This window comes from Pleurodeles waltl, chromosome 7 (genome assembly GCF_031143425.1).
Source record: "Pleurodeles waltl isolate 20211129_DDA chromosome 7, aPleWal1.hap1.20221129, whole genome shotgun sequence".
Lineage (NCBI taxonomy): Eukaryota > Metazoa > Chordata > Amphibia > Caudata > Salamandridae > Pleurodeles > Pleurodeles waltl.
The window spans coordinates 205193699-205210455 of NC_090446.1; the positions used below are offsets into that span (position 1 = coordinate 205193699).

Sequence of the window (16757 nt, forward strand, 5' to 3'; positions counted from 1 at the left end):
ATGCCTATTTCTGATTGTTAGTGTACATATTTAGTGTATTACTTACCTCCTATTGGATGACTGACTGTCCTCCTAGTAATTTGCGGTATTGTGTTTACAAAAAAAAAAAAAAAAGTACCTTTATTTTTGTTCAACTGAGTGTTTTCTTTCATGTTTGTCAATGCTGTGTGCCTGCAGTGGTTTTGCATGAGCTTTGCATGACTCCTAGATAAGCCTTGGCTGCTCATCCAAAGCTACCTCTAGAGAGCCTGGCTTCTAGACACTGCCCACACTTCACTCAGAGGGGGTACCTGGTATAAGGTGTAAGTACCTTGGGTACCCACCACAAACCAGGCCAGCCTCCTACACCGAGGAAGCGTGGCTGCTCTGGAACATACACTTACAGTGTAAGACAAACAGGCAAAAACTGAAAACAAAAAAAGTCCCCTACAGAAGAGATAACCAGAACAAAGCTTAACTATACAGTAGTTCGTCACTGCTCCCAAAGAGGAAAAAAAGCAGGAAAAAGAGGCATGACTGACCACTAGCAATGTTATTTGGTTAGATGCATATGGGTCTATATCTATCACAATATGTATATATGATTGTATCTATAAGTGCTTCACTATTGAATTATTGAAAGAAAATAAATATATAAAAAGAAAAAAAATATACAAAATACCCTAATTAGCTTTTATGAATAGCAACACCTAAAAGTCTGAATTTCTATCTATCCATACTTGCACATATAGAACTATATGCAATACAATTTTATATCCTTATTATTTCTCTCATACATGTACACCCTTTCTCTGTAGCTATGAAGCTATATATTTATTACTTGACTCCTAGTGTAAAAAGGAAGAAAGATGGGAAAACACTCCAGCTCCCTCTAATGCACCACTTTTATCTTATACCTCTCTCAATCTATCCTCTACCTACACTCACTCATCCCAAACCTCATTCTGCTACTGTGATCTACCTAAGAGCCCTTCTAGACTCATTCCTCCTCTATCCCTCCTGACCCCAAACACTGGCACCAAGTACGGAATGTTATATTTTACAACAAGATGGGGTGGTGCATTTTTCAGGTGTTTTTTCCTGTGGCAACATCTGGGTCTCACCTGAGTTCATCACCTCTATTTTACTATTAGAAGTATTTCAATTTAGGGAATCGATCTCTGTAGTCGAGGTGCGTATGCGTAAGGCAATTGCTTCCTCTGCAATAGGGGAAGCGCTAGGTTCAGATGGGGTCCCAGCTGAGTTATTTAAATGTAACCTTGACTTTTGGGCCACACTGTTGATAGATTCCTTTAGATTTGTGGCGAAGGGAAGTCTGATTGAGACTTGAAGGGACTGAATAATAATTCCTATTTTTAAAAAAGGAGATAAAAGTTGTTCTGCCAACTATCAGCCTATTTCCCTGCTTGATGCCTCTGGGAAAATCTTTGGTAGAGGAGCCTGGCTAAATTAGAAGCCTGGGTGGAAGAAAAGTTGTTCCTCTCTAAAACCCAATACGGGTGCTTCCCTGGGCTAGGTACCTCTGAACAGGTGTTAAACTTATCTCTGATACTTGGTAAATATGTCACGGAAAGGAGAGGGGCCATTCACATGGCCTTTATGGATCTCTCCCGTTCCTTAAACTCTGTGGACATAGATGTTTTATGGTATATTGTGGCAAAGGCGGGGATAAACTCCATTCTTCTACATGTTGTTAGAAGCCTGCATCAAAATACGCAGTTGAAAATTCAAAATACTCAACAGGGAGACTATACACCGTCCATCTCTGTCAACAGAGGTGTAAAGCAGGGTTTATTCTAGCTCCTTTTCTATTACTATTTTATATTAATGCATTGGAGACATTTTTAACATCTCTTGACTGTGACATCCCTATGATTGGCTCCCGGCCTGTCCCAGTTTATGCAGATGATGCTGTGCTTATTGCACACAAAGCAAATGAGCTACAGTTGCTCTTTGAAGGGTTCACTAATTACATGGGAAGCTATAAATTCAAGGTAAGCTGCAAGAAGTCTTATGTCATGGCTTGTGGCCCAAAAATACACAGACAAAATGTTTTTTTATAGGAGATATAGAGTTTACAAAGACAGGAGATTTCAACTACCTAGGTTTTATGTTCAATGACAACTTGCAGTGGGAAATACTAATTCTCCACAGAAGACAGGTGATTTAGTCTTCCAGTGAGTCCATTTTCTGTTCTTCTAGGAAACTCTGACGCAAACCAAAAGCCGAAATAATGACATTATATAAAAGTAAAGTTCTTAGTGCAGGTATATATGGTGCAGGTCTATGGGGCCATACAATAGCCGTAGTCCCTCAATGGACAGAAAATAAGTTGCTCAGACTCTCTGGAAACTCAGGGAATTCATTACGTTTTATTACCCGCAGCAAACTAGGGGTGGATTACTTGGAAGACAAGGTTGGTCTGGCCCCAGTTCTAATGTGGATCAATTCCTGTTAATTCCTGTTTAGATATGCCAGATCCTCTGAACCAAATAGTCCAAATCAGGACTTACCCCATCAGCTCTATCAAAACTGCACTGCAACCAGTTCTCAAAACAGGTACAAGTTCCACTGTCCAAACTTAAAATATATTGTAACGCTTTGCTTTCTCCATGTTAGACTGTGTATTTGTTCCATAATCAAACAGTAAAAAGGTCAGTCATAACTCTTATTATGTATGAGACGGTATCCACAAAGGTCTGATGGGTGGTTCTTAGGATGTTCTGTACTCATGAAGGGTAATCCGTGTTTCTATGTCCTTAATGGAATTGAAATTTCCGTTTCAATAGCTAAGAAACTTTATCTAATCTTTGTCAGGACCAGAAACGAGGATTGTGCTAGTTTAAAGCTCACCTCCAAATCAGCAACATCAACTATTGGCTTAAAGTAAAACCTCTTAAATTTGAAATCCGAGGATTATTGTGCTGCATTCATAATATCCTCCAGACTAGCCCTCCATTGCAAAGGCTTTTGAAGCTATAGCCCCCGAACCGAATGCACACCAGACATATTGGTATCCTCTCCAGCTTTTTGCATGACCCATCATACCCACCTTGCAATAGTCTAAGAAGAAACCACTTTATACGGTTTATAGACCAATATGGTTGATTGCCTTTGAACAAATGGACGCAATGTATCTGTCATGTCCTCATTTAAGCATTTCACTACACAGTTTTGGAACCTCATCAAAGGCTGGGTACGTGACCACCCTAGAGTTGGACTTAGTTATCCTACATATAAGTCACTTCATCTGGAGTAAATACTCTGCCTGTAATATTCAGTGCCCTGACATCTGAGACCCTCCTGCAGGATTCTAAGTATGTTGAACTAACATGGCTAATAAACTGTTGACCTGCCAAGAAAGAAAGAGGTTAATATCTCTATTAAAGTCCCAAATGGTAGATTAGCTGGATTCCGGGGCAGAGTAGGCAAATTCCCTGTAGTAATTTCCTCAAAAAAGAGTGTTCTTCCACAATAGAACCTTCCATTGGGGTATGACCTGCTGAAAAAGCAGAAAGAAAGTTTACTGACCTGTAAGCCTGGATAAAAAATGTAGGATATGTGCTATGTCAGTGTCAAGGGGACCATTTCAGAATGGGTCATCTGTTTGTGAACTGATGAGTCTTGAGTCGTTGCAGGGCCCAGTAGTGTAGTGGGTGGGTGTAAGGAAATGCCTCCTTGGCATGGTTACCCCCTGACTTTTTGCCTTTGCTGATGCCAAGTTATGATTTGAAAGTGTGCTGGGACCCTGCTAACCAGGCCCCAGCACCAGTGTTCTTTCCCTAAACTTTACCTTTGTCTCCACAATTGGCACAACCCTGGCACCCAGGTAAGTCCCTTGTAACTGGTACCCCTGGTACCAAGGGCCCTGATGCCAGGGAAGGTCTCTAGGGGCTGTAGCATGTCTTATGCCACCCTAGGTACCCCCTCACTCAGCACAGACACACTGCTTGCCAGCTTGTGTGTGCTGGTGGGGAGAAAATGACTAAGTCGACATGGCACTCCCCTCAGGGTGCCATGCCAACCTCACACTGCCTGTGGCATAGGTAAGTCACCCCTCTAGCATGCATTACAGCCCTAAGGCAGGGTGCACTATACCACAGGTGGGGTCATATGTGCATAAGTACTGTGCCCCTACAGTGTCTAAGCAAAACCTTAGACATTGTAAGTGCAGGGTAGCCATAAGAGTATATGGTCTGGGAGTCTGTCAAACACGAACTCCACAGCACCATAATATCTACACTGAAAACTGTGAAGTTTGGTATCAAACTTCTCAGCACAATAAATGGACACTGATACCAGTGTGCGCTTTATTGTAAAAATACACCCAGAGTGCATCTTAGTGATGCCCCCTGAAAACACACTCGACTTCCAGTGTGGGCTGACTAGTTTTGCCAGCCTGCCACGCACCAGACATGTTGCTGGCCACATGGGGAGAGTGCCTTTGTCACTCTGTGGCCAGGAATAAAGCCTGTACCTGGGTGGAGGTGCTTCTCACCTCCCCCCTGCAGGAACTGTAACACCTGGCGGTGAGCCTCAAAGGCTCACCCCCTTTGTTACAGTGCTACAGGGCATCCCAGCTAGTGGAGATGCCTGCCCCTCTGGCCACTGCCCCCACCTTTTGGCGGCAAGGCTGGAGGACATAATGAGAAAAACAAGGAGGAGTCACTCCCCAGTCAGGACAGCCCTTAAGGTGTCCTGAGCTGAGGTTACTCTGACTTTTAGAAATCCTCCATTTTGCAGATGGAGGATTCCCCCAAAAGGATTAGGGATGTGCCCCCCTCCCCACAGGGAGGAGGCACAAAGCGGGTGTAGCCACCCTCAGGGCTAGTAGCCATTGGCTACTAACCTCCCAGACCTAAACACACCCCTAAATTGAGTATTTAGGGGCTCCCAGAACCGAGGAAGATAGATTCCTGCAACCTGAATATGAAGAAGGACTGCTGACCTGAAGCCCTGCAGAGAAGACGGAGACACCTACTGCTTTGGCCCCAGCCCTACCGGCCTGTCTCCCCACTTCGAGAAAAACTGCAACAGCGACGCATCCCCCAGAGTCCAGCGACCTCTGAAGCCTCAGACGACTACCCTGCATCTAAAAGGACCAAGAAGCTCCCGAGAACAGCGGCCCTGTTCAACAAAACTGCAACTTTGCATCAAAGAAGCAACTTTTATAGACCACACATTTCCCGACGGACGCATGAGACTTTCCACTCTGCACCCGACGCCCCTGGCTCGACCTGCGGAAAACTAACTCTACAGGAAGGACTCCCCGGCGACTGCGAGCCCGTGAGTAGCCAGAGTTGACCCCCCTGAGCCCCCACAGCGACGCCTGCAGAGGAAATCCAGAGGCTCCCCCTGACCGCGACTGCCTGCTTTAAGGAACTTGACGCCTGGAAACCACACTGCACCCGCAGCCCCCAGGACCTGAAGGAACCGAACTCCAGTGCAGGAGTCACCCCCAGGTGACCCTCTGCCTAGCCCAGGTGGTGGCGACCCCGAGGAGCCGCCCCCGTGCCTGCCTGCATCATTGAAGAGACCCCCGGGTCTCCCCATTGAATCCTAATGAAAACCCGACGCCTGTTTGCACTCTGCACCCGGCCGCCCCAGTGCCGCTGAGGGTGTACTTTCTGCGCCTGCTTGTGTCCCCCCACCCTGGTGCCCTACAAAACCCCCCCTGGTCTGCCTTCCAAAATCGCGGGTACTTACCTGCTGGCAGACTGGAACCGGGGCACCCCTAGTTCCATTGAAGCCTATGTGTTTTGGGCACTCCTTTGACCTCTGCACCTGACCGGCCCTGAGCTGCTGGTGTTGGAACTTTGGGGTTGCCTTGAACCCCCAACGGTGGGCTACCTTGGACCCAACTTTGAACCCTGTAAGTGTTTTACTTACCGGTGAACTTAACCTTTATCTACCTCCCCCAGAAACTGTTGATTTTTGCACTGTGTCCACTTTCAAAATAGCTTATTGCCATGTTTGACAAAACTGTACATGCTATTGTGATAATTCAAAGTTCCTAAGATACCTGAGTGAAATACCTTTCATTTAAAGTATTGTTTGTAAATCTTGAACCTATGGTTCTTAAAATAAACTAAGAAAATATATTTTTCTATATAAAAACCTATTGGCCTGGAATTGTCTTTGAGTGTGTGTTCCTCATTTATTGCCTGTGCTTAACACTACCCTCTGATAAGCCTACTGCTCGACCACACTACCACAAATAGAGCATTAGAATTATCTAATTTTGCCACTATCTCACCTCTAAGGGGAACCCTTGGACTCTGTGTACACTATTTCTTACTTTGAAATAGTACATACAGAGCCAACTTCCTACAGTGTGGGAATATCGACTGAATAGATGAGGACAGCAGCTTGCCCAGTGAGAGATCTAATGTGACGATGTACTTTGTTTCGAAAGGCTTTTTTGTAGTTCTTGACTTATCTTCACCATCTTCTTCAGTAGAATGCTCAAGGTTGTTTAGTTGGAATCTGCAACAAGCCCCAGGAACATGGTCGTCTAGAATGGGAACAAAAGATTTCTTCTCGTTGATGACAAATCCCAGTCCTCTCAAAAGTTTTAGCCCTGTCTAAAGATATTGGGAGTGCCTCCGCAGGCATCAGTCAAAGAGAAGAATATCGTCCAGATGGACTATTGGATTAATGCCTCCTGATGTCAGATGTTCCACTCCTGGTTTGAGAACCTTTGTGAAGCACCAGGATACTGACGACAGGCCAAATGGGAACATCATGATTTTGAAGGTTTGTTGGTGCCAACTGAACTGAAGAAACCTGGGATGCAGGGAAAGATGAGAATTGCGAGATGTGTTCTTCAGATCAAGATATCAAATCTAATCAACAGGGTCTCAGGATATCTTCGAGGAGACAAAGTGGACCTCGTGATCGGAAGAAGGTTGCAAAAAAATGATTGTTCCTGCTATTGGGTTTGCCTGTAGACTTCTCCAGTGGAGGGGAGTTGAGAAGTGAAGGGGCTGGCTAAGCAGCCCGTGCAAAGGCAGCTTCCTTATAAAATGTTATGGGTGAAAATTATTTTAATGGAAATCTGCGCTTTATCAAGAGAGGTAAAGGTGCTGCAAGCTTCCCGAGTTACTCAGTGAAAGGGGTCACTGAACAAACCTGCCTGGGCCACCGCTGCTGCTTCTGAAGATGTCAGGTCCCCTAAAATCACCCAACCTTGGATCCACCTTTCTTAACAAGAATCTGCTGGTAGCCTGTTGTGCCAGAAAGGTGGTTTTTAGTCTGTCAAAGATGCAACAGTCGACCCAAGGTCACGTTAGCATTGGTGGGGACAGGGGATAGGGACACTTATAGGGGCTTGGAGGGACCTGAAAGATCACACACTTTGCGGGGCTGTCTAACACACACTTCTGAATAGAGATCTTTCAAGGGTAGCCATGACTTTAGATACTGCTCTGTGAATTGAGGCATCTACCGACTCCTAGAAGTCAACATTCCAAGGAAGAAAGGACACAGACTCCTCCTCAGCATAGGAACTGTTGGTTCTTTGCATGCCTGTGTAGTTGTATTTTCAGAACTGTTACTCTAATCCTGCATGCTCAATGTATTTATTTTAATGTACTGGAGAACACAGTGATACTTTGAGAGTCTTTAGGGCTCACTTGAAAGGCAGAAGCTGGGGGCACACAAACCCGCGAAATTCTAGGGTAGCCTGCTGGGGCAGTGTCCGCTTTTAGAGCTTTCTTTGCTCTGGCAGTGAATAGAGACCCTGGTGAAGCGTCAGAGAAAGATTATAAAGACCGCCATCGTGCAAAGAGGATTAGAGGCACGCTTCAGAGTCCCGTGAGTAGTTAGCGCCTCTAGTAGTCAAATAACCGACCACCCATTGTCTTGCCGGCAGTTATACTGAAGAGATTCCAGCTGCGGAAGGCGTGTGTAGTGCGTTTCTGTAGCTGCACCAACAAGTGACTAGGTCTACAACGCAGAAGCCAATAATAAAATGGCAACTAAACAGTGAAACAATGATAGAGGAGCTAGAGGCACTTATCTGTTCCTGAAGAAGCAGTGAAGAACGAGGAAGCATAGATAGGGACATGGGACTAAATGGTGGCTAGGATCTGTTTTAGTTGTAAAGCACAACGCTGGCCAGTTGTTTTCAGACTGTTTCTGTAACTTCATTTCAGATCCCTACTCCTCTGGGTGTCCATCTTGACACGTCCTTTATATTGGCTATAGCCACAAGTCCCTCATTTTTTTCACATACTGTATATACTATTTCTTTTCAAGCTTCGCAGTGGATTCCGGTCTCTTGCTGCCCTACTAATAAATCTCCCGGGTTGGTGTTAACAAATGAAGCGAGAGGATCTCTATTCAATGCTAGAACCTCCTCTCACAGGAGGACCGGAACTTATGCTTTTTATTTCTGACCTTCCATAAAAGATGTTAAATTGATTGGGTATACAGTCCCAGAATAAGTAAAATTAAAGTACACTGTTTTGCTCAACCAGTTGCTAGCAATAACGTATTTTGTATTCCACTTATTCTGAACTCATTTCACCAGAGGTGATTATCACATCTGTACCTGTTCCTTTAAAGTATTAGGAAACACATGAATTTAAACTAACTTTGATAACCAAATTTAAAGTAATGATGTATACTGCAGCTGAATCTACTTAAATAAATAAATCCCCCTTTGTCGTTTCTCTGCATATATCTTTATTCCTGGAAGGGGAAAGGTTTGCACTATTAATTGCTAGTCTGAAATGGCTGGTGATATTTTTCATTAGCTTGTGCTGGTGGCAGCTTGTGGTTATTGCTGCAGCCTGAAAAACTCTGCCTCCCTTAAAATTATTTTCACATATGGTGTTGCGTATCAAAAGGAGTGGTAACAATAACAATGTCTATGAAAATTTAGGTGGCAGCTTTTTTGCTGATATCTCTGATACATGGTCTCCTGAATCCATATTACTTCCTTGGAGCACCTTGCCTAAAAGGGATTATGGAGCTAGCTGTGGATTCCCTTGGTACCTGCCCAGAAAAAGGACAGACAGATGAAACATTTTATTTAGGTCTTTCTTTCAGAAGAGGTGGTAGTTGATGCTGAGTCTTGAGGTTGTGCTTATTGTCATTATGTACTCAAAATGTGTTTTTGTTTCTAACTGTAAGTGTCTTCACTTTACATGCATGTTATTACCATTCTCGCAGGTTGTAGAAATACTTCAGAAATTCTATGCAAACAATGAAAATGAGCTTGGGATTAATTTCATCAACGAACTTATAGTGAGATTTCGACACTGCTCTAAGTGGGTTGGAAGACAAGCTTTTGCCTTCATTTGTCAGGTTTGTATTTATCTGTATACTCTTAATTTAAAAGACCAAAGCAGCTAATGTGGACAATACCCTGTTTCTTTTTTTTTTTTTTTTTTTGTCAGTTTTTTTCTAATCCGAGACTATATATCATCATTTACTCTTCCCTTCACAGTGACTGTCCTGAAGCAAATGTCAGAATCTCACCAAATGCCATTTTTAATGCAATGTTTTTATTAAAATGCCAGTGAAATGTCCAACCAATTACTCCTGACATGCCAACAGTATTGTTATGCATATATCAGACAGATATGGGATTCCTTATGATATTGAGATACTCCGATGTGTACACTGATTACTCGTCTTTTCGACGTATCGTTTAAACTCAATAAGTTAGTTTAAAAAAATGTCAATGAAAAACATACATCACCAGACGTACAGCAGAGATAATGTTACTCACAATAATGTAGTATTCCATTATACTTGGGCCCTTTGAATACGTTTTAGCATGAGTCAGGGTTTCATGTCCAGCGAGAAACCTTTTTATCAACCTCTTTAAACTTCTTGCCATTTTGATTGGTTTGTTGTTTCATTAAACTAACATAGCCCAATAATCCATTACTTGTACCCTCCATGTCCTCCCCATGGCCGCAGTTTTGTTTTCTTCCAACTGTCAGTCACAGTGGCTGATTTGATTTGCTGTGGGTCTGCATTATTCAGTAATATGTTGTTGTCATATTGGAAGTCTTGGCACTCCATCCATTAACTCAATCGAATACAGCCCCCCACCTCCCCCAATTGTTTGTGAGCTAATGCAACACATACATGGTGTTACAGGTATTTGCCTAACACTACATTGCCAGTAATGTGGACTTGCAAGACTTTCATATTAGGGTCTCTGTTTCCAAATTGAGTTCAAAGTGTATAGGATAGAGTAGGCACCACTTCCTTGGCCCTCTCCAGCACAAACCGTGCAGATAGTGGCAGGGATGAGCATCAATAACTAGTTGAGTGTCTATAGAAGTTTTGGGTCAAAATCCATGTTCTTCAGAACCCGTGAATTGAAGCCCCACTCTTGTGAACAAACCCTTTCTCAGCATCTGACACGGATATCGTTAAAAAGCCTTTTATTGTATACATCTAGCTAGGTGGTTATTGAACGTTCACACGTTGAATCAAGTAGTCCGGCAAACATCCAGTATGTCAGGATTGGAAAGAGTGAATTTTGTCATTGGCAGTTTTTTTTAAAGCTACGAGCCTCTTGTGTCTGTATTTAGGATAGGAATAGCTTGACATGATGCCCGTTCAGTTTTTCTTATTTTGGAAATCAGCCAGAAGGTTTACATTTTTGCTTAGATCCGAGAAGGTTACAGGATAGCCTTTTAAAGGACTGTGCCAAAAACCCATTGGGACCTGGTGTATCTCGTTACATTTGATGGGTGCACTCTGACAACAGGCATAACTTCTTACTTCCACTTTTTCTCCCGGTGAACAAACGTTGCACCTTTACATACTGTATGAACTTGTCTATTATTTTGCCATCTTTCCCAAGCTACAAAGCCCACTGCAATATTCCATGAAGGTATTGGCTATAGCTTTACTCTCCAAAACTTGTCTGTCCTTGAGCATTCTTAATAACCACTACCCAACGCTTCTATTAATCCCTTCTGCTCACCATACAGTAATCTTCCATGTCTTGTTCCCGTTGCCATATTGGCGATATTGAGTGTCTCTGTGTTTGGCCCTTGTTGCTTCTGTTGTTAGCTTGTAGTATTCATCCTTCAACCATTTCATCATTTGAAGTGTCCTGTACTTAGCATCTAACAAATATCACATTTCCAGGGGCAGTAGTTCATGATCAGTCTGACCTTCTACCTACTTCCTTCGTGCTTTTTTATGTCTCGGGAAATCCGTGGTGCATAGCAACCCAAGGAAGCCACCCTGTTGTCAAGTATTCTCCGAAGTGCAGATGCTTGATCATCTCTAGATTCCTTGAATTTAATGCATTCAGTATCCACATAATGTGTTCTTGATTGGAGGAATGTAATTATGTGGTTTACCGTGGACAGGGCTTCTTGTGCCCTAGAAAAGCGTACTGCCTCTCAGTGTATTTGGATAAGGCTCTAAATCTTAGTGCATTTGAATATCTTTTCAACTTAGTCCCACATCATCCTGATCTGCACAAACTTTTTTATTCAGACTGCATTCAAGCCCCACTCCCACCCCCCCATGACCACAGACAATTAAGCCATGAGGACCTGTAACAGCCTTCCAACTCTTCCAAGAACTATGGCCTGAATAGTTTGTGTGCACGAATCGTCAATCCATATCCCTGCTTCACATAGTAACTCTGACTTAGCACTCCAGTGGGTTTGCACGTTTTGTTTACTTTGAATGACCCATCTTTCCAGACTAATATCACCTCTCAACCCCCATGAAGAAATCACAATGATTTTACTGCTTTTACTATGTTCGGTCCCCAACCTGGGTTTCTTTCAAATTTAATGGTCTGTCTTGCAGGAATAACACTTCTGGTTCATTCCCTCTGACCTTCTGAACAGCTGTTGCTCTTTAACTTTGTTACCTAAATCGGTTGAGATTACATGTCATAAATAAAATGCCATTCACCTTCACTTGTCCCTGATCAGTCCTCCTTTTCTCAACAGTTGCTAGTGTCTACCTCCCATATGAACTGAATTCTTACCTTTTCGCTCTTACTGTTTAGTTTTTGTTCATTATTTTCTTAGTCGTCTGGAAACAGAAAGTCAGAGATGCATGTTTTCCGTATTGTGTCTCCTGTTTCCTAGTCCTTTTCTAGAGCTCTGGGAATACCCATTCTCTCGTAGGGGATCTCCAGTGATAGTCATGAGCACTGAATAGTCCCGCCCATGTGCATGGACTGCGCAGCAATTTTTTTTTTACAATATATCTTCTAAGGTGTAGGTGTTTGCCTTGCTTCTGAAAGGACTGCAGAGTCACTTAAGAAAGAAAAATATTATGCAGCCTATAAAAATAGGCTACAGTGGCCCTATTTTTCATCTTGTGGTTAAAAATGAAGTCAGAAGAACTGTAAAAGCTTGTTAAGAACACCACTTGAAGACCCTGAATCAGTGGACTTTCTTTTGACAAAACTCTACACCAATTTCATGGTGTATGGCTGTCCTGCCTTAGCAAGGTGGAGGTAAATATAATTGGTCTACTTTGGGCTCAGGTGATTGCAGGTGCACAGGTAGCTACAGACCTCATGTATTCAACTGATTAAAGTGCTGGAAACCCTAAATCTGCATATGGCCAGTCACTGAGGAGTAGCTACGAGCACATATTGGTTATGGTCGGCTGTGGAGAACTTACTCCATGGGTAAATCTTTAATTCACTCCTCAAAGCAACCAAGCCTTTTAACTTAGTTGCTATACATTAGGCGATTCATTGCCATACTCTTTACTCCTTGGTTTTTACCTCTACCTTAGGGATGTTATTTGCTAATTTTGTATCATTATTGGTACTTATTGCCAGTCTTCCAAACATCCCATTGGTCCAAGTTTAGGTTTATCATATTTGCAGATTGTTTTGTGGAATACTTTTGCGCTAAGACCTTTGTGAAAAAAGCTTGTATATTTCTGTAGTAATTGTAATTTGGTGATTTCTTGCCACTGGGTGCCCACACTTGCACTCTGTTCTAACTCTTCAGTCCTCCACACACAACACTGGACCAACAAGCTGTCAAAATATGACCATTTGAAATCCACCTCTTCTGTATGTTGTCATCACTAACATTTCTGTAAATCTGCATTATAAATAGAAGCATGTAGATGCCATTCTTTAAGACTGTTGTAGATGATGTTTTGCACTATATATGTCCTGTCTCTATACATTTTTTTTTGTTTGTTTGCAGGCTGTGGTAGAAGAAGAATGTATTCCTGCAGAGCAGTTTGTTATGCACTTGTTGCCAAGTCTTTTAAGTCTTACGTCGGATCCTGTGCCCAATGTCAGAGTACTGTTAGCAAAAGCTTTGAAGCGAAGCCTGTTAGAAAAAGGTAAATTTATTTTCCTTACCTCCTCCTTCTCTTCTGCCACACTACAAGGTCAACACTAGTTGTTCGCGTTAGTTTTTTATGTCTGTATGTATACCATTGTACAAGAGACACAACTAATCTGCGTGTTTACATATGTGCTGATCATCTGTTGTGTGCGTCTCTGGGAAGCCTGCATGTTGAACGCTGTTTTGAATAATAGATTTGTGTAAACAGAGGAAAATTTAAAAACCCGAAGTTGAATTTTCTCAGAAAAACGTGAGTATACTACTGATTTCTGGGTTGTAGTTCCAAAAGAAACTTTTGAAGCCATTTGAATGACCAAAGCGTTAGCAGTTGTGTAACAACCTGTGTATTAATGACCGTATAAAAACTTAAAGCACAGAGTAGATTAAGATAGGCGATGACAAATTCAATTCTGCCTGTGTTGTTTAAAAAAAAAAAAAAAAAGGATTTCACTATCTCGATAATGACATATGTTTGTGTTTCTTCAGCTTACTTCACAAGAGTCGGCAATCCTCATCTGGAAGCTGTGGAAGGGGCTGTTTTAACCCTGCAGTCAGACAGAGACCAAGATGTTCGTTTTTTTGCCTCTGCAGAACCAAAACAAAACAATACAGACACTAACTTCCTCCCATGACAACCAAATTGACTCATTATAAACTTTCTACACGCTGGCCCTCCATCAGCTAACATAAGTCATGGACTATGGAATATGAACTTAACTGCTGCATCCTGTATACTCCATTTCTATAATACCATACTTTCAAGCTGGATCTGAAGAATCATTTCTCTATAGGGTCAGAGGGGATCTCCTTAGTGAAAAATACACCATATGCATTTGATAATTTTATAATATGGCTTTTTTAAAATCAGTTTGTTATAAAATAAACTGTACAAAGGGGTTGGGTATCAGTAATGTTGCAATTGAAAGCAATGGGAATCTGTGTCTTGAATTGCTCATGTTTGTTTTTTATCCTTGGGCTGGGGGTAGGTCTAGGCTTCTGTTCGTGCATGTGTCCATTCATGCTTCCTCCCTTGTCTGTATAACCTTTTCCTCTTCTGAGCGTAACCATTAACTACTTACGATGGACCATGTTGAACTCTGACCCTTTCAAAGCATGATTAATAGATTTGATTGGCAGACATGGTGGACTTCAACCTTTCACTACTTACATACATATTTCTACTTTGGTTTTCTCTTACTATTTTATCAGCAGACTGCCTTCCCAACTGCATCTAGTGTAAGTTCTACTAACTTGTTTATAGCAGGAACAGGGTTTAAGAAATCCTTCATGTGTTTAAGTAGAGCAGTAGGGAAGCAAATGTCTCGTTCAGGTATAAGATGTATAACCACAGTGGTATGGAAGATGGAAGGGTTCTCTTTTAAGATCCAGCCACCACACAAGCTTATGGGCCTCACCATACACTAAAATATGCACTTTACTGCATTCCTATCATAGTTTGTCTAAAGGAATGAGCATGACACTGAGCTAAGAACATCCTATCCCCTTCATCCTCAGCCCAAATCCTTGCACTTTACCACACAAATTGTTCCGCAAGAGAAGCTAAGCTTTCATCCTCCCTCTCCCACCCACCATGCCAGTTGACTCTCATAACCTCAAAATTGCTAGTGTACATCCCAAGTCAAACCTTTAATTTGCATTGCTGTGGCTTCCTTTTGGACATGTTCAGTTTTATATTATTTCAGCAATAATAGATCACCCGGTCAATCATTACTCTTCTTGTTGCAGCAGTTGGTCTTTTTTCATGCCACGGACCTCTAAATGAATAAAAATAAGAGCAGCAGCTGTAGCAGAGATTAGGGTAATGGATTGTGGGTAGAATTAGTTGATTCAGAAGTCCAAGCATGGTAGTCTGCCCATGCGTTTCTGGGCCTCGTTAGTCCTTTTCTATGGAAGAAATGGTTGTGTATATAAACTATGGAGAGAAGTACACCACAATACAGTTGTTTAATAAAGCAACTTATGATCAGATGAATTAAGAGTATATATTAAGAGATGTGAGTATTTCACTAGGAGGTAAATTGTGCCATTAGCGTAACACCACTGAAGAAAAGGGCAAACTGTGTCAAATCCAGACTAATTTCAAAAGTATTCAAAGCCCAGAAAACTAACATTTCAAAAGACTATGGGTCTCAACAATTCTTACCGTTTTAAAGTGTAGCAACCATTTTTATCACAAAGATCTAGTACTGTATATACTTAAAAAAAATAAGATCAGTAAAAATCTGGTTGACTTACAGTAATTTATGTTGATAAATATTTTTTTAAAACCTGTGGATGACCGCTATAAATCAGTTTATTATAGACCTGAAGTTGCTTATTAGCTATAAGGTTAGTAAGCTTACTTCTCCTGGATGCACTTATACTCCATTTTTATTTTTTTATGTTTTTCTCGTTTCTTGAATTGTTATTGTTTTTAACAGCAAAACAAATGTATATATGTGAATATGCTCTGAAACTTTGCAAACAAAATGTTTTTTTCACAATGTCTAAAATCTATATCACTGCAAGAGAATCTTACAATGCCAGGTAGTTACCACAGCAGCACTAACATTGACTGTGATGTGGTTTATAATATTTTCCTCTCAATATGTATGTGATGGTTTAAAAAAAAAATAAGAATTCACTTTTTCTGTTGTGGTTATTTTGCATGGTCTGATGAAAAAAAGTATTTTTGTAACACTTAATAGTAAAATTGTAGCGTGGCATTCATTAACATGGACCTAAGAGTACACAGTTAATTTCAATTCTCAGTCACTTTTTATGGGTGTCTGCTTGCTTCCTGTTGTAGAGTATATCTGTCACTTGAATGTTATGTTGCAACATTAGCAAGAAATCCCCTTTTTGGGAACTTGCTCTATTTACAGACACAATTCCAAGCTGAGAAAACATTGATGAACAATACAATTTTGGAGAAAGAAAAGTGCAGTGTAGATCGTTTTGCATAATTTTGTTCAGTAGTCCTCTGGATTGTGCCATGGTCACTGTAGTGTAGGAGAGCCATACCTCGATGTTGATCACATAGTTAAAGAAATGTGTAGATTTTCACATGAGATAAAATAATAGTATATTTTAACATTGTTGATTTATAATCGCTTCTGAACTCTTATAAAATTGAATTAGTACCATTTAATGTAAATTTACAAGCAGTTGCGGAGAAAGGTTGTAGCTTCCCTTTTTTACTGTGTACTTTTTATTATACATAATGTACTCAAATTGTTTTTTGAGACATCAAGTGAAGTACTTGCCAATCCCATGATGCTATGTTCAGCAGCCAAAGAATTTGATCTGAACATTAGTTGGAGTCTTTATGACTTGTGCTGGCAGAAGGTTGAATTTGAAATGTAGTATTTAATAGCCTATGCAAGCGACCTGTGTACTCAGCAGTTGTTTCAGTGGAATACTGATGTTACTCTTTTG

The 16757-nt window shown here is 41.5% G+C and overlaps 1 protein-coding gene across 2 annotated transcripts in view; it reads left to right on the forward strand.

The window, feature by feature from the left end:
• Positions 1–15963, forward strand: part of LOC138303973 (serine/threonine-protein phosphatase 4 regulatory subunit 1-like) — a 284441-nt gene extending 268478 nt beyond the window's left edge. For both annotated transcript variants that reach the window (XM_069243582.1, XM_069243581.1), the window contains 3 exons: positions 9178–9312; positions 13173–13314; positions 13806–15963. In XM_069243582.1, coding sequence (XP_069099683.1) covers positions 9178–9312; positions 13173–13314; positions 13806–13951 — 423 coding nt within the window. In that variant the 3' untranslated portion in view covers positions 13952–15963. The remainder of the gene's footprint in view (positions 1–9177; positions 9313–13172; positions 13315–13805) is intronic.
• Positions 15964–16757: the final 794 nt, after the last annotated feature.